The sequence below is a fragment of the Aotus nancymaae genome, unplaced genomic scaffold (genome assembly GCF_030222135.1).
Source record: "Aotus nancymaae isolate 86718 unplaced genomic scaffold, 86718_ANA_hifiasm-v0.15.2.pri h1tg000001l, whole genome shotgun sequence".
In the NCBI taxonomy this organism is placed as follows: domain Eukaryota; kingdom Metazoa; phylum Chordata; class Mammalia; order Primates; family Aotidae; genus Aotus; species Aotus nancymaae.
In genome coordinates this window covers 4,465,187-4,482,832 of record NW_026988412.1, presented here as the reverse complement: position 1 = coordinate 4,482,832, position 17,646 = coordinate 4,465,187, and the positions used below count along the sequence as shown (strand labels likewise).

Genomic DNA, 17,646 nt, shown 5'->3' with positions numbered 1-17,646 from the left:
ACAGAGTGTTCTGTGATGTCTGGGGTCTCAGCTAGAAAACTTGAAGGCTATGGGCTTCAATTATCCAAAGCCTCGTTTATTCCCATATTTGGCGGTTGGTGTTAGCTGTTGGCTGACTTCGGCTGTGGCTAGAACACCTACCTACACATAGCCTGTCTGGGGTCACTTGGTTTCCTCACAGTGCAGTTGTGTGGGTTCTGAGGATAAGCATGAGGTTGGTGGGGGCGGGGGTGGAGAGAGAGAGAAAGAGAGAGAAAGAGAGAGAGAGAGAAAGCACAGGCAAGCATGTGCCAGGTGGAAGCTGTTTTGTTTGTCTAACCTAGTCTTAGAAATCACATCACGCCCCTTCTGCCACACTGTATGCATTGACATCAAGTCACCAAGGCCAGTCTAAAATCAAGCGATGGGGCTGGGCATGGGGGCTCACGCCTATAATCCCAGCACTTTGGGGGCTGTGGTGGGTGGATCACCTGAGGTCAGGAGTTCAAGACCAGCCTGACCAATATGGTGAAACACCGTCTCTACTAAAAATACAAAAAAATTAGCTGGGCATGCTGGTGTGCACCTGTAGTCCCAACTACTTGGGAGGCTGGGGAGGGAAAATTGCTGGAATCTGGGAGGTGAAGTTTGCAGTGAGCAAGATTGTGCCACTGCACTCCAGCCTTGGTAACAAAGTGAGACTCCGTCTCAAAAAATAAAATAAAATAAAATGGATGGGATGGAAACAGTGGGAAAGATGGGAACAGTCTCATAGAATTTTCAGACATGTTTTAAAATCACCACAGGTCTGTACAATTGTCACAGGTTATCAACTGAACACTTAAGAACTGTGCATCATATGGTAGATCAGCTATACTCCAATTTAAACAACAGAAAAATGGGACTGGGTATGGTGGCTCATGTCTGTAATCCCAGAAGTTTGGGAGGCTGAAGCAGGTGGATCACTTGAGGTCAGGAGTTTGAGACCAGCCTGGCCAACGTGTTGAAACCCATGTCTACTAAAAATACAAAAATTAGCTGGGCAGGATAGTGGGCACCTGTAGTCCCAGCTACTCAGGAGCTGAGGCAGAAGAATCACTTGATCTTGGGATGTGGAGGCTGCAGTGAGCCAAGATTGCGCCACTGCACTCCAGCCTGGGAGACAGAGTGAGACTCCATATCTAAATAAATAAATAAATAAAAATCGAAAAATGGGCCATGTAGAGTGGCTTACACCTGAAACCCCAGCACTTTGGGAGGCCGAGGCAGGAAAATTGCTTGAGCCCAGGAGTTTGAAACCAGCCTGGGCAACAAAGCAAGACCTCATCTCTACCAAAAAATATATATTTTTTAATGTAGTAGAGGATGGTGGTGCATGCCTCAGTCCAGGTACTCAGGATGTGTGAGGATGGCTTGAGCCCAGGAGGTCGACTCTGCAGTGAGCTGTGATTGCACCACTGCACTACAGTCTGGGTGACAAAGCAAGTCCCTGTCTCAAAAAAAAAAAAAAAGGCCTTCCCTGACCCCAAAATAGAGTCCCCAGGCCACAGTTACTTGCCATCCCTTTGCCCTGTTTTATTTAGTTCATAGCACCTATCACAACCCGTCACAGCATGACATATTGTCTTTTCCACCTGATTGCTGTCCCTCTCTCTCCCCCACCTGCCACCCCAAGAAGACTGTAAAATCTAGATGAGCAGGCAGTTTGTGCTGTCCACCCAGCACCTACAACCACATCTGGTGCACATCAGCTGCTCAGTCAGGATTTGTCGAAGGTAATTAAACGAATGAAGTAACTCCAGGAAGGGAGGCAGAGCCTACACGCTGCAAACAAGTGACAATCAGACCATTGAGAAATAACACAGTTATCAGTGTGTTAAATGCAGATCACCAATGTCACATGCATTCAGACAAGGGAGAGAACATCTCATCCTGACCCATGATAGCTGGAAGGCTCCTTAGAGGTGGCTTCATTTAGCTTCTCGTTTTCTGGGTGAAAATCTAAAGGAGATGAGAGGTTCGTTCAAGGCCACACAACAGGCTTAGAAGACAGGCCACATGACGTGAGTCACTAGCAAGAGCTCCAGGCTCTTGGTCTGCTGCAGGAGGGCTGCCTCCCCTGCCCAGTGCAGCATCTTTTAGGAAAGGAGTGTTCCTAGCCTGGCAGTGCAGTTAGATAGAAACGAATGAGATGTCAGAAATGACACTTACTCTGAATTGGATGTTAAAAGCCAGGTTCACATTTTGAGGGTTCCCTTTGCACTCGATAGAAGGAAAATGCATTTTCTTTGGAGTTTTAGGTCATTTGATTTACCTTTGGTGGTGGGATCAGCCACATAAAAATATTCCTCATCTTTGGGTGTCATAATATCCCCCTTTTTCCTAACTATATGCTAAAGTGCTCTCTGGAAAAGGTAGTGATTTCTAAGCTGGTTCTCTTTAAGCAAGTGATTCCATGATAAATAGATAGAAACATGTTCCTGCCATTCACTGGAAGAAAAGCTTTTTGATCCTTACCTATGTTACATTTCTGAGAGCACTAATTAATTTAAGGCATTTTTCTATTGTGCTGCACTAAATTCTAGAGTATAAGCAGCTCCCACATTGTCAACCATAGCCAGATAATGACTGATTTTTGCATAACACAAATGTCCAATTCCCTGTTTTAGTTCTTATTCAAGTTTACTGACTGACTCTATTTAAGTAACACATGTTAGGACAAAGAAACACACTAGTCCAGGTGGAAGATTCATTTCAGAAAAGAGTATGGGGATTCACAGTGCACTCAGGTTTTAAAAAACAGAAGAAATGAGAAATGATGCTTGCACATATTGTATACGAAATTCCTAATGTATTTTCACCTTCAAATTGATATCGTCTTACTAAGCAAAATTGGCCATTGGTGATTTTAAAAATGCGTAATTCTTCTCCCGTCACCCTTTCCTATCTTGTTTTCATCTTCATGACCAGCATTACCTTGAAGAAACCACAGATGAGCCCAGGAGACATTACGGAACCAAATCTTGCCCATGACGATGCTACTAATAGGCACAGACTTCAGGGTGGGTTGCATTTTTCTTTTTCTTCTTCTTTGTAATTGTCATGAACTGTACATTCCAATTTTCCAGTTTGTGCTTCAGTTAAAATCACATCAGTCCACTTAGTTTCTTCAGGGTCTCTAAGATCTTCTGCTGGTTTCCTCCCTTTTCAACTGCAGTAACTCTCGGCCATCCTGCAGAGACAGTACATGTTTGTATCGCCCACGTAGATGCTCACCAAATATTTGTTGAATGAATCTTTGAAGAGGGAATGCCTTCTGTACTCCCCTCCTTTCAAAAAACAAGATTTCTGGCTGGGCGAGATGGCGCACACCTGTAATCTCAGAACTTTGGGAGGCTAAGGTGGGTGGATCATCTGAGGTCGGGAGTTCAAGACCAGCCTGGTCAACATGGTGAAATCCCAGCTCTACTAAAAATAAAAAAATCAGTCGGGTGTGGTGGCATGCACCTGTAATCCCAGCTACTTGGGAGGCTAAGGCAGGAGAATCACTTGAACCTGGGAGGCAGAGGTTGCAGTGAGCTGAGATCTCACCACTGCACTCCAGCCTGTGCAACCAGAGCAAAACTGTCTCAAAAAAAAAAAAAAAGATTTCCAAAATCTTAGAAACATGTTGGTATGACTCTCCTTAGAGACAAATAAAATTTCAAGATGGATAATGTCTGTGAAATTCATCTTAAGAATGTAGTGAGTCGCATATCCATGCTGATGCCTAACCCAGGTCCCATTGAAGATCCTGTTGTTCCTAACCCTAACCTTTTGGTTGGTCATTGTGTGTCACTGGCCACCTGGAAAGCCAGGCAAAAAGACAGCACCAGGCCAGGCTAAGTCCACTTGCAGCCCCGGAAGCACTGTGACGTATGGCTCAGTTGTGGACAAGCAAGTGGTTCAATGGTGAGTGAGCAAGTGAAGCAAACATTTACCAGGTCAGTGGAAGGCCAAGTCTGGAAAGTGAAATAAGAGCAGACAGTAGAGAGCCAAGGAAGCTAGACTGAGGAGTGTGAATTCCCCCCTACAGATAACCAGAGAGGCTTCCACAGTTTTTGACAATGGCAGTAATGCTCATGCAGGCCAGTCCTATAATCACCAAGCAGATATTTAGGAAAAATGGGACAAGTACTTTGGAAAACAATTTGGTAGTTTTTTACAAAGTTAAATATACACTATCATGCAACCTTTACTCCTAGGTATTTTTTCCAAAGAAACAAAAATGTACTTCCAAAAAAAGACTTGTATATAAATTTTTATACTAGCTTTATTCCAGAAGTTCGATAGCCCAAATATCCATCCATGGGTAACTAGGTAAAGAAATTGTGTTACATCTATACAATGAGATATCACACAGCAAAAACAAAAACAAAAACAAAAAATCCCTACTGATTTACACAACATGGGTGAATCTCAAAAACATTATACTTAATATAGCCAAATAAAAAGACTATAAATAGCATAACTTAATTTCCATGAAACTCTAATGAAACTAATGTATAGGGACAAAAAGCAGATCAATGGTCACCTGAAGGTAGGGCTGGGGAGGGAATTTCCACCACAAAGAAGCAGAAGAGACCTTCTGAGGTGACAAAATTATTTTATACTGAGATTGCAGTGGTGGTTGCCCAAGTGTATACGTTTGTCAAAACTAATTGAACCGTATACTTAAAATGGATGTTTTAATATGTGCAAATTATACTACAATAAAGTTGATTGGTTATAAAAAAAGAGAACTATATTTGGGCAAAGCTTTACACAAGGCCAAGGGGAGGAAACAGAAGAGACTTTCCTAAAGTGTTTATGATTTGGTACAAAGCTGAGGTTCAGAGCCATAGCACAAGGCCCTGCACTTTGGAACAATCGGTGGCAAAACGGATTAACTGGCCAAAGAAACCTATGGACAAGTAGTAGAGAAAGAGGCAGAGAGAAAGAGAGAGAGAGAGAGAGGTGGGGGAGTAGGTCCACCATGGCCTGGAGTTAATGAATGATACATTATTTTAGAGGTCTTATTTATTTTACTCTTCCATCAAGGCCTGTTCAAATCCCACTTCCTCCACAAATTCTTGCTTGAGTCCCTACCCACAGAACCTTTCCATCTTTCCCTCTTTTGTGCTCTTATAGTAAGTTCTGTTTGTTTAATTTATATGTAAATAGCTATGGTCTCTTTTCCCTTGGACTATTATTCAAATTGCTTACTGCTAGTTCATTTCAAATGTGCTTATGCCTTATTTTGTATCTAGAACATAAGTTCCTTAAGAGAGTCCTGTACCCTAGGCCTCCCATAGTTCCTTAACTATAGCAACTAGGCAGTTTTTGCAGATGTTCTTGATTCACCAATTTTCAATTCCTAAAACTGGACTGGGTTAACAATTTGGGGTAAGGAAGAGAAACCTACAATTCTATTATGATTGCACCTAGGGACTAAGTAGGGAGGTATTGTGGTTGGTGAACCCCTTAATTCATTCCACTCCTCCTTTAACTGACAGATCATTCTTCTATCACAAAGCCAAGATCCTCTTCAGAAAAAGTCCTCTGTGAGGCAAAATGAAATTGAATTGATATAATTACCCCATCCCATGATTTTATATCTCAATGTTGTTGTAGGTTTTTTTTTTTTTTTTTTTTTTTTTTGCCATTCAGGAATTTCAGCCAGGGCAGTAGCATTTGTATTTGAAGCCTGTCAACTCTGACCAGAGATCAGGTCTCCATTTAAGACACACCTTGACAAGTGGATTACATGTTCTAGTGAAAGGCAGATAAATGTCACTCATGTCACTATAAATAAAAGTCTGGGCCTGCTTATCAGCTTGTAGGGTTAGGTCTTAACTTCAACCCTTCTCAGAGTGCTTTACACTTTATTATCCTTTAAACGAAGTCTTTTCCATCCAGCTTCTATTTATACCCACAGAGGGAATTACTACTGTTCAGCTCTTTGAAACGTGGCTCCTGTCAACTCCCTGTCTTTTCCTTTAAGGGACAATACAACCTGTGGCCTTTAACAGAAATCTGCCAGAATTTTCTCAAATGTCATATTAGGGAATGAAATGTAGGAAGATCCTTTCATAGTAATGATCTAGGACACCTTGTACCTGCCTTACAAGCAAATCATGTTCTAGCAGGCTTTGGTTGCTTGGAGTTACGGTTTAGAGCATGGGATTTGTCATCTAAATCCATGTAATAACAAGTATGGATTTAGATGGTCAGTAGCATTGTATATACACGTATACATTTCAGTATCTGAGGTATACAAGGCCCACTAAATGGTTTATGAAAAAGGATTTTCATGGTTAGAGATTTAGAAATGGGCAATCATAAAGGGTCTAAGATGGTTGCAGAAATATAGTCTGTTTAGCCCAATTTAATCCAGAATTCTCAAAGTTATTTGACCTCAGAACCTCCTTTTCACCTATTTTTGGATATACTACTCACAAAATGTTTTTGGCTGACTTACGGCATGAACATAGATTGAGAAAGTTTAGAATGAAATAATCTTTACTTTTTTTTTTTTTTTTTTTTTTTTGAGACGGAGTCTCGCTCTTGTTACCCAGGCTGGAGTGCAATGGCGCGATCTCAGCTCACCGCAACCTCCACCTCCTGGGTTCAGGCAATTCTCCTGCCTCAGCCTCCTGAATAGCTGGGATTACAGGCACGCGCCACCGTGCCCAGCTAATTTTTTTGTATTAGTAGAGACGGGGTTTCACAATGTTGACCAGGATGGTCTCGATCTCTTGACCTCGTGATCCACCCGCCTCGGCCTCCCAAAGTGCTGGGATTACAGGCTTGAGCCACCGCGCCCGGCCTTTTTTTTTTTTTTTTAATTTGAGGCAGGGTCTTGCTCAGTTGCCCAGGCTGGAGTGCACTGGCACAATCTCGGCTCACTGCAACCTTGACCTTCTAGGCTCAAGCTATCCTCCTGCCTCAGCCTTCTGAGTAGCTGAGTATGTGTCACCATGCCTGGCAATTTTTGCATTTTTTGTAGAGATGGGATTTTGCCATGTTGTCCAAGCTGGTCTCAAACTCCTGAGCTCAAGTGATCCACCCACCTCAGCCTCCTAAAGTGCTGGGATTATAGTTGTGAACCACTGCACCAAACCAGAATTAATCTATGTTTATCAATGTACGTTTATTGAGGCTAGTGTCGTGTTCATTTGTACCTGTGAATTATACTTGGTAATAATGACTGCAGACTGTTTTAGGTAACAAGGAACATTTGAGACAAGATCTATAACAAGGATATAACAAGATTTATAACAAGGATATAACAAAATCCTGGAAATGTGAAAAATTAACTTTGGGATGGGTTCTAGGAGGAGAAACTCATAGATTCCATTTCCAGTTTTACATTCTAAGACAGAGGTTCTCAAATTTTTGGTCTGAGGACTCGTTTATACTCTTAAAATCCCATAGAGCTTTTGTTTAAGTGGATTATATCTATTAACTTTTACTATGTTAGAAACCAAACCTGAGAAAATTTAGAAATATAAATTTATTAATTCACTGAAAAATATTTTCACAGAAAAGATTCGTGAGAATATTGGCACTGTTCTACATTTTTGGAAATCTTTTTAATGTCTGGCTTGATAGAAGACAACTGGATTGTCACATCTGCTTCTGATTCAATTTGCTGATATCGCATGTCACAGAGCCTCTGAAAAATTTCACTGTTATACTTAAGAATGACAGCAAAAATGGTAAATAACATCCTAATATTATGATGAAAATAGTTTTGATCTCACAGACCCTCTGAAAGAGTCTCTGAGGCCGTTGGGGTCTCTGAATCACACTTTGAGAACTACTGCTCTAAGAATTAAATTCAACAAGAGTATTAAATTTATTGAGTACCTATTGGGTGCCCACCACAAAATACAAAGACATGTCCTCACCTCCAAGGAACCTTCAGTGTCCCCTTTCACACCTCCTTATTTCCAACCAAATCTTAGTATTACGAGACTCAGCATCATTCTGATACTTTCTCCTTGCCATTTTTTATCTCATTAGATGACAAGAGCTCTACTTTTTTCCTAAGTTTCTGTAGCAATTATTATCTGTGCAATTCATCTGGGATTTTAATCATACACTGCAGAGGGAGACTTGTTTATTATCGATCAAACTGTGACTTATTAATAGTTCATATTTTGTGGTTATATTTTGTCCTCGCTACTGATGGTAGGCTCTTAGTAACTTATTTTACTTACGGTGCCCAAGGTAAGTAGTGAAGACTAGGGATCTTACACTAGTATTTAGTAGTTTGATTTGGAGCTACAGAGAGTGGCAGAGACAAGGCTATGTGCTCACCAATCCTATTTCCTTTTCCTATTCTTAAGCACTCAGACCCTTTTCCAGTCTCTCCTGCAGTAGGGTTGGGGCCATGTGACTGGGTTTGGGTCAGTAGATATAAGTCACCAAGAAGCCTGGCCCATAAAAACACCTAGTGCAGCCCTCCTGCCTTATCTTCCCTTTTGGTAGTGACTGTGGTAGTCATGTTGAGCTGGCAGAATTCCAGGATAAAAGCAGCAGGATTCCTGAGTCACCATATGGAGGACAGCTCTGGAGATTAGCCTGATACCACATAAACTAAGCTAATGAGGTTTCAGGCATTACTTGTTACTGCAGCAAAGCCTACCTTATCTTGGAGTATTAGTGGAAAAAGAATGTTCGCAAACGAAATAGGAAATAATGTAAGACACAATACTATGTACGAAAAGAGTCAGGAGTGATGTGGAAGATGAGAGTGGGCAAGAACCAGTTTGGGCTCATGTGCTAGGACAGACTTTATGGAGAAGAGGGGATGAGATAATTTGAATGAGTAGAATTTGAACTGGCAAAAACGTGGTGGGAAGACTAGGAGCGTAAACTCAGCAAAGTGAGAACAAGCAGGAAATATAAATGCGGAAAAATGAAGACATATTCAATATTAGAAAGTTAACACTATAGCGGTGTGGTGGCATGCCTGTAGTCCCAGCTACTTGGAAGGCTGAGGCGGGAGGATTGCTTGCGTCTGGGAGGTGGAGGGTGCATCGCGCCACTGCACTTCCACCTGGGTTACAGAGAAAGACCCTATTTGAATAAAAAAAGAAAAAAAAAAGAAAGTTAATACTAGATGGGGAGTGACAAAATGAGGCTCTGCTAGATTATTAAATTGTCCAAAATACTTTAAGTAGAACATGCTAATAAAATTGTGAGGCTTCTTCAAAGCAGTGTGAAACACAACAGATAGCCATACAATGGTGATCACTTCCTGGATCTTAGCAGGTTTTGGGCTATGCACTGGGCATGGTATCACTGAATCTTCAGAGAAAACCTATGAAGTCTATGATCCTCAGTTTACAGATGAAGAAACTGAAGCTTAGAGAGGTGATGCATCTTGAAAATGCATTAGAATTCTCCTGAAAAACAGGACCAACAGGATATGAGAACGTTTTATTTGAAGAAATTGGCTCACATGATTGTGGGGGCTTGATGAGTCCAAAATCTGATGGGGTAGGCTGGCAGGCTGGAGACCCAGGGAAGAGGTACGTCTGCTGGCAGATTCCATTCTTGCTCATGGGAGGTCAGTTTCAGGTGCTGTAGTGCTGCAGTGTCCACTTTCAGGTGGTACCTGCACATCATGCAGAAACACCTATAAACCAGGCTTGAGTTTCCTCTTCTCTACATTAAATCAAGGTAGGCCTGGCATTTCTCACTCACTCATTGTGGTCCACCTTCTGGTCCATGTTTCAGTCAACCAACCAATCAGTTATATAGCACTAACTCCCTGAGTTGCAACATTAAATGCAAAAATGGTGCTCAATTGGCCCCTATCAATACATTCAGCCTGATTTAATTTTATGTTTCTTCCATCTTTATCCCACACCTTTAATATCCATTCCCGCACATATTCCCTGGATTTCTGACTAAATTAGAAAACTCAAGTAGTACTTTTGGAATGTAGTATGACTCGTGGATCACATTTTGTGCCTAACCTTTTGGGACTGCTAGGACTTGAGTCTAGTTATAGTTCTAGAAGCCAAGAGAGGTAATGGGGATGTGCCCTGAGGAGAATCAGCATTGTCTTGCTTCCAAGTGCATCAGGGAGGTCATGATTAGCCTTAAGCAATAAAAGGTTAGTTCCCTCAGGTCGGGGTGGAGAGGATACATCTACTGGAGTGGAGAAACTGCTTCTACTGACAAAGATGACTCACTGGAATTTAGGGACTCAGTATCCCCAGGGCCATCAAGGTCTTCCCATACGCTCCCATTCCAACTTTCAGGATCCTATTCATTCCCAATCAATGCCCTCACTTTAGAAGTAGACAACCTGCAAAGTAGAGAAATCAATCTGCATTTTAATTCAGCCACTTACAGGATGTGATTCGGAGTTGATTTTTAACAATCTTGGCACTGCAGCTACTGGAGATAAGGGTCTTCTTCAGGGCAGAAAGTTTCAGGTCACTTATATTATACTTTAGCTGGCAATTTGAATCCCTGAGCTCATCCTTTCTTTTCCCATTTTGTCCAGTAACATTAGGGACAACCAATCCTATACTTGTTATTTTGAAAAATATGTTATAAAGTATCATATGCATGGTCATCCAGATCCTGCTTCTTTTTAGTTTTGATGAGGATTATCCAATTGGTAATATTTTGTGTATTTCTTTTCTTTTTGAGCAGAGTTTCACTCTTGTCACCCAGGCTGGAGTATGACAGCATGATCTTGGCTCACCACAACCTCTGCTTCCCAGATTCAAGCGATTCTCTTGCCTCAGCATTCCAAGTAGCTGGGATTCCAGTCATGTGAACCATGACCAACTGATTTTTTATTTTTAGTAGAGACAGGGTTTCTCCATGTTGGTCAGGCTGGTCTCAAACTCCCGACCTCAGGTAATCTGCCTGCCTTGGCCTCCCAAAGTGCTGGGATTACAGGCGTGAGCCACCACACCCGGCCTATTTTGTATATTTCTATTACTTCATGATGCCATAAGGCTATCGGTGTTTTATTTACTTCCAGAAACAGTCATTCCTGTCTTTAATCTAATCAGATTAGAGAACCACTTCCTGAAACCTCAGAACCAAATGCAAAAATGCATCCCTAAGATTCTGTTCCACTTGAACCACTTCCAGTACCAGAATCTGTAGTGGTCAGTATTCTCTAGAGATATCAACAGGTGTGCATATACAAAGAAATTTATTATAAGGATTTGGCTCACATAATTATACAGACTGGCAAGTACAAATTTGCAGTGTAGGCCAGCAGATTCAGGACTCAGGAGGTAGATTAAATCTCAAGGCAGTTGGCTAAAGAATTCCCTCTTGCATGGGGGCCAGTCTTTTTGTTCTATTCAGGACTTCAACTGATTAAATGCGACCCACCCACATTATGGAGGGGAATCTGCTTTACTCTACTGATTAAAAATGTTTATCTCAACTAAATTACTGTTTTAAATACATTAGGTTATTCACAGTGAGTTTTGTAACGACAAAGAGGGAAAGGAAGCACTTGGTAATTGAGGGACGAACAGTAGGCAAAAAAAAATTGAGATTTTTTTTCTATGATAATTACATTGTTAATGGGGCTTAAAAATGAATTGATGGATATTTTAAAACATCATAGTTTCTATGTATTTTTCATATCATAATCCAGATATCAGCTGTGGCCTTCCTCTCCCCCTTTGAGATCTAGGCAAAAATGTTTCAAAACCTCTGGGTTCTCAGCCTGCAGAAGTCCAAAGTCAGGTTCAATATTTCTGGTAATTTTTCTTTCTTTCTTTCTTTTTTTGAGATAGTGTCTCTTCTGTCACCCAGGCTGGAGGACAGTGGTGCAATCATAGCTCGCTGCAGCCTTAAATTCTTGGGCTCAAGTGATTCTCCTGTCTTAGCCTCCCTATTTGCTAGGATTACAGATGTGAGCCACCACATCTGGCCTTCCTGCTAATTTTTAACACTAATAAATTCTTCTCACCTCTTCTGCTTCTAGAGCTCTGTTATGTTGTCCACCCCGTGGTGGTTCCAGACCAGTGACCCCAACTGGAGACTTTTCCTTTGATTTCTACATGAAAAATCCATACCAAACCTGAGTCTGACAGGCTTTACTGAATACATTGGGCCAGGGAAGGTGTCACAATACTTAGTCCATACCCTCCTGCCACCTTTCAAGTTTCTTCTTTTACCCTCCCCTTTTCTGAGTGCCAAAACTCCAATTTTTGTACTTCTACGCAAACCAATTTCACTACCCAAGTGAATTAGCTTGCACTCCCCAAATTTTGTTACTGAACTCTTTCCTTTGCAAGGGGTAAGAATTTAGCCCAAGCCAGCTTAGGGCAAAAGGAAACTTTTTTGGCTCACAGAATCAAAAGACAGACTTAATCAAACGGCAGGAAGAGAGGGATTTAACTGGAACCAGGGAATTAACCCTGCTTCTCTCATTGCTGATTGGCAACAAATCCCAATCCTTATCTTTTAGTGTTTACCCACTGGAAAGATAGTTTTAAATTTCTTATGGTTCAAAGCTCAGAAATGCTGGTTAAGGCTGGGTGCAGTGGCTCATACCTGTAATCTCAACACTTTAGTAGGCCGAGGTGGTAGGATCACCTAGGCTTAAGAGTTTGAGACCAGCCTGACCAACATGGTAAAACACCATTTCTAATAAAAACACAAAAATCAGTGGGCCGTGGTGGCAGGTTCCTCTAATCCCAGCTACTTGGGAGGCTGAGGCAGGAGAATAGCTTAAACCCAGGAGGTGGAGACTGCAGTGAGCCGAGATCCTGCCACTGCACTCCAGCCTGGGTGACAGAGCAAGACTCCGTCTCAAAAAACAAAAATAAAACAAAACAAAACCCCCCAAAAATGCTGGTTAACGATTGTAAATGGCTCAACTTGGCCAGCTCTCTATCCCTGAACAGCCTATGGTGTGCATGTTCCTACAACAGCACCTCCCAGGGAAACCAGACAGGCTGTTTCTGGTAAAAGGAGGAATTTCACCGTAGACATAATACTCTGGAATAGTTTTGGCTATCCTTAAGTAAAATATGGGATGACAACTTCTCTAATTTCCACATCAGTAGTTTAAACAAAGTAATCATCAGACCACAGAGGAGGGGACAATAAATACTGCCTGCCAGGTAACTTGGAGAAGTACCTTCACAGAGGCCTCTTGAGGTGAGCATTCAACATTGAGTGTGATGTGTGTCAAACCAAGAGGGGATTCAGGGAGACTTCCAAGCTTGAGCAAACGGACACATACACCTCCTCTTCCAGACCTATCCTTCCATATGAAAAAAATTCATTTGCGACCAGAAAACAAACGATAAAAGTATCACGTTAGAACGAGGAAGAATTAAAAATGACCTTTGCTTGAACTGAAACAAGCTAAGTGGCTTTCTTATCATTTACACGAGGGTGGTAACAGTACCCTCACAAGGCTCAAGTGATGATTACATAGGACAATCCCTTAGTCATGCCTTGGTACACTGTAAACGCTCAGTAAACGCTAGAGAATCACATTAGCAATTACTTTACACCCATAAATGTAGCTGAAGATGCTAAATGCCGGCAACATTTCATTCGATAACTATTACAATTATTTATTTGCATAAATAACAAGCAAATTATTTCTGCAAACCAGTCATTATTACTGTAAAATACTTTAAAATGCTCCTTTTGATAGTCGGGGTACGTACTGTGGCACAAAACCGGGAGAAACCAGGAAATGGAAATAACGAGTGAGTCTGGATGCTTCGATTCTACCCTAGATTGAGACAGGTGACAATGGAGGCAAAAGAAGACATATTCTTCAAAAAAAGAGGTGACCAAACGGGCAAGGGAGAGTTCCCCCGGGGTCTGCAGAGCGCGGAATTCCGTGCCCAGGGAGCCGGAGGGCTGGGGCTGGGGAGATCCTGGTGGAGCCGCGGCAGAGCAGTCGCCCTGAGCTCCCGTGACTCAGACGCGCTCGGCCTCGCGCTCCGGGGCTGGGACCACCGAGGGCGAGCCGCAACTTTTACCACTCGGTCCGCGCGGGACTCCCACCTCCCACGAGCAGCCCGGCAACGCCCTTTTCCGCCGCTCCCTCACCCAGCCGAGCCTCCTTCCCAGCTTCCCCGGCAGCGGCGCCGTGACGTCACCTCCGGTCGCCCGCGTGCACGTGGGAGGAAGTGCTGGTGCTCGCAGCCGCTGCTCTCGTCTCTTTGGTTACGCTCGTCAGCCGGCAGGTCGCCGCCTCCAGCCGTGTGCTGCTATGGGAGTCCCGGCGTTCTTCCGCTGGCTCAGCCGCAAGTACCCGTCCATCATAGTCAACTGCGTGGAAGAGAAGGTGAGGAGGCGACAGGCTGCCGCCACGCTCCAGCCGGGGGCCCCGGCACTTCTAGGCCGCGGCCCTTGGGCTCCGCCACCTGCCCCCGGGTAGCCTTGCTGAAGCTCGCGCCCCGCTGCCAGCCCCGCGAGCAGTCGCAGCCCCACATGCGGTGAGATGCGGGCAGTGGGATTCAGGACCCCGGCGGTGAGGGATTCGGGACCTTCGGCGGGGCAAGGGCTTAGCCGGTTCCAACTAGCAGAAGGGCCGCTCCTTGCCTGCCAGCTTTTTCCCGGCACCGGAAGGCCCCGCCCACTGCTTTGTTTCCTCCGGAGACCGCGCATTTTGGGTCTCGGAAGAGGTTCAGAGGCTGTAGTTTTTGAGCAATGCGCGCCAGGTCGGTTGAGCTAGCAGATTAAGGGTGCACGGATTCTGAGGCCAGCTTTTTAACAGCTTTAAAAAAGAATCCCTGTCGGCGAGCTTTTCGAAAGCAGCATGTGTGGTCTAGGACGAGCTCTATAGAATTCTGAGAAGTTAGCCCTTCTCTCTGTGCCCTGACTACTGGATAGGGTGGGTGCTTGTTGAAATTTTCAAGATTACTGGATGTACTCGAGCAGTACAGTTTTTGTTGTTAGCTAATATATTAGACTTTTGGCCATCATTGAGTTTTGTTTTTCTTGTCTTCGTCATTTCGTGCGAATTCGATTTTGTACTCTTAATTGGAATTTCTCCCCGGAAAGGTTCGGGGGCACATCATGCACACTCCTTGGTTTTTGAAGGCAGTGCTCGCCTGTCACTGTGAACTTCTTTTTTCTTTCTTTTTTTTTAAACTTTCTTGGCTTCTGTACAAGGAGGAACCAAAAGCCTTGTTTTGGTGACATTCCCACTATTTCTTGTGTTTTTCTCAAAGAGCAACTGCTAAATCGAATGCTTGTGTTTCCTTTGTAAAACTACTCCTTCCCATCCCATTTCTTCACCTTTGACTGTGTTGGTTCTGTCTCTGAATATCATACTTACATTTTATAAGTTTTACATCTGTTGAATTCTAGCTGTAATAGAGGTTTTAGTCACTTATTTAGCCCTCCCTCTATACTTTTAATGGAGTAAATCACTGTATTTTTTTCTATTGGTAAGCTTTTTAACTAAGTAATATGCCGTTTTTATTCCAGGTGTGGATTCCGGTTATGTACTGTGATTCTGTTTTTTTTTGTGTGTGCTGCTTTTGTCTTTTTTCTGAGGTTGCCTTTCTTTTTCCACTTTACGTCTTTCTGCACCCAAACTCTATTTTACCAGGTATCAGTCAAGTCATCTTCTTCTTATTTATTTTTGTCTTATTTATTTTTGTCGCTGTCATACCTGGCGATTCTGTAGGCTTGCTGGAAAGCTGCATCTGGGATTTTATTATTATTACTATTATATTTTTCTTCACTAGGAGGTATTGTTTTCTGAATCATCATCATCTTTCTTCCTTTATTTATTTATTTAGAGACAGAATCTTGTTCTGTCTCTTAGGCTGGAGTGCAGTGGCTCGATATGGGCTCACTGCAACCTCTGCCTCCTTGGTTCAAGTGATTCTCCTGCCTCAGCCTCCTGAACAACTGGGACTACAGACATAAACCACCAGGTCTACTTTTTTTTTTCAGTAGAGATGGAGTTTTGCCATGTTGGCCAGGCTGGTCTCGAACTCCGGATCTCAGGAGATCTGCCTGCCTCAGCCTCCCGAAGCGCTGAGATTACAGGCATGAGCCACTGCACCTGGCCTTTTTATTTTTTTATTTTTGGTAGATACCAGGTTTTGCCATGTTGGCCATGCTGGTCTCTAACTATCCTGACCTCCCGTGATCCGCCTGTCTGGGCCTCCCTTGTGCTGGGATTACAGGCATGAGGCATGGCGCCCGGCCCATCTTTCTTCATTTAAATCCTTTCCTTAGCTTTTATTCTTAATTCTTAAGAAATGCTGTGTGGACTGTGAGATTTCTGAGTCGTTGTAGGCCCCAAAATAGCTCCATTCTACCCTTATACATGTGAATGATCATTAGCTAGGCATGGAATTTGAGGTGTTTTTTTTTTTTTTTTTTTTTTTTTTTTATTTTTTGAGACAGAGTCTAGCACTGTTAATTCAGGCCCGAGTGCAGTGGTGTGATCTCGGCTCACTGCATCGTCCACCTCCTGGGTTCAAGCTGTTCTCCTGCATCAGCCTCCCAAGTAGCTGGGATTACAGGTGTGAACCACCACGCTGGGCCAGTAATTCGAGTTTTAATATTAGGTTCCCTCAAAACTTTGAAAGAATTTGTTCTTTTGTATTCTCTCATCTAGTATTGTTGCTGACAAGTTTGGTGTTAATGTGATATATTTATTTAACCAGCACTTATAAAGCACTTACCGTTGTTTTAAACACTTTATTAACTTGTTTGATCCTCAAAACCACATGACTCCTGCTGTTATAATTATTTTTATTACGTAAAAATAATAGAAGCATGATATTTAGGGACCACCAATAATGTTATTATGTTATAATTATTGTTATGTTTATTGACTGGGTTCAGTGTTGTAATCCCAGAACTTTGGGAGGCTGAGACGGGTGGATCAAGAGGTCAAAAGATCGAGACCATCCTGGCCAACATGGGGAAACCCTGTCTCTACTAAAAATACAAAAATTAGCTGGGCATAGTGACACGGTTCTGTAGTCCCAGCTACTTGGGAGGCTGAGGCAGGAGAATTGCTTGAACCTGGGAGGTAGAGGTTGCAGTGAGCCAAGATCTCACCACTGCACTCCAGTCTGGTGACAAAGTGAGACTCCATCTAAAAAAAAAATATTATATTTATTGTTGTTATTATTATTACAGATGAGAAAATGGAAACACAGCAGGGTTGAGTATCATACCCAAGGTCACTCAGCTGTTAAATGTCAGAGCTGGTGTAGAAACCAGAAGGCCTTAATTTTAATGCATGTATTCTTTCATTCTTTTGTGATCAGTTTTTCTTTCTGGATTTTAAAAAGTTTTTTTTGATAGTGTAAACTTTCATTATTAGGTACCTAGGTATGTATTTTAAATTTAGATTCATTTTGATTAGTACGTGGCTCACTCTTTGAGTCGGATTCTTAATGTTCTTCACTTTTAGGAATGCTCTTTGATTATTTCTTGACCTTTTTCTGTTCCCTTTTCAGACTCAGGATACTGGTCCTCCTAGACTCATGTATTTTTTTTTTTTTTTTTTTTTTTTTTGAGATGCAGTATCGGTGTGTCACCCAGGCTATAGTGCAGTGGCGCAGTCTCGGCCCATTGTCACTTCCGATTCTCCTGCCTCAGCCTCCCGAGTAGCTGGGACTACAAGCACGCACCGCCATGCCCAGC

General features: G+C 42.7%; 1 protein-coding gene and 1 long non-coding RNA gene across 7 annotated transcripts in view; one reads left to right on the top strand and one right to left on the bottom strand.

Annotated features, from left to right (window-relative positions):
* Positions 1-4,263: 4,263 nt before the first annotated feature.
* On the bottom strand, positions 4,264-14,161 carry LOC105724669 (uncharacterized). Of its 6 annotated transcripts, none has more exons than XR_010342072.1 (6): positions 14,074-14,161; positions 13,683-13,750; positions 13,142-13,267; positions 10,209-12,052; positions 9,470-9,625; positions 4,264-9,084 (listed from the first exon to the last, which is right to left on the bottom strand). It is a non-coding gene; the product is annotated as an uncharacterized LOC105724669 (long non-coding RNA). The 6 variants fall into 6 exon arrangements; XR_010342074.1 differs by having other exon boundaries at positions 14,004-14,083; XR_010342081.1 differs by having other exon boundaries at positions 14,029-14,075.
* XRN2 (5'-3' exoribonuclease 2) overlaps positions 14,133-17,646 on the top strand; it is a 93,999-nt gene continuing 90,485 nt past the window's right edge. The window contains exon 1 of the mRNA XM_012463437.2: positions 14,133-14,311. Coding sequence (XP_012318860.2) covers positions 14,237-14,311 — 75 coding nt within the window. The 5' untranslated portion in view covers positions 14,133-14,236. The remainder of the gene's footprint in view (positions 14,312-17,646) is intronic.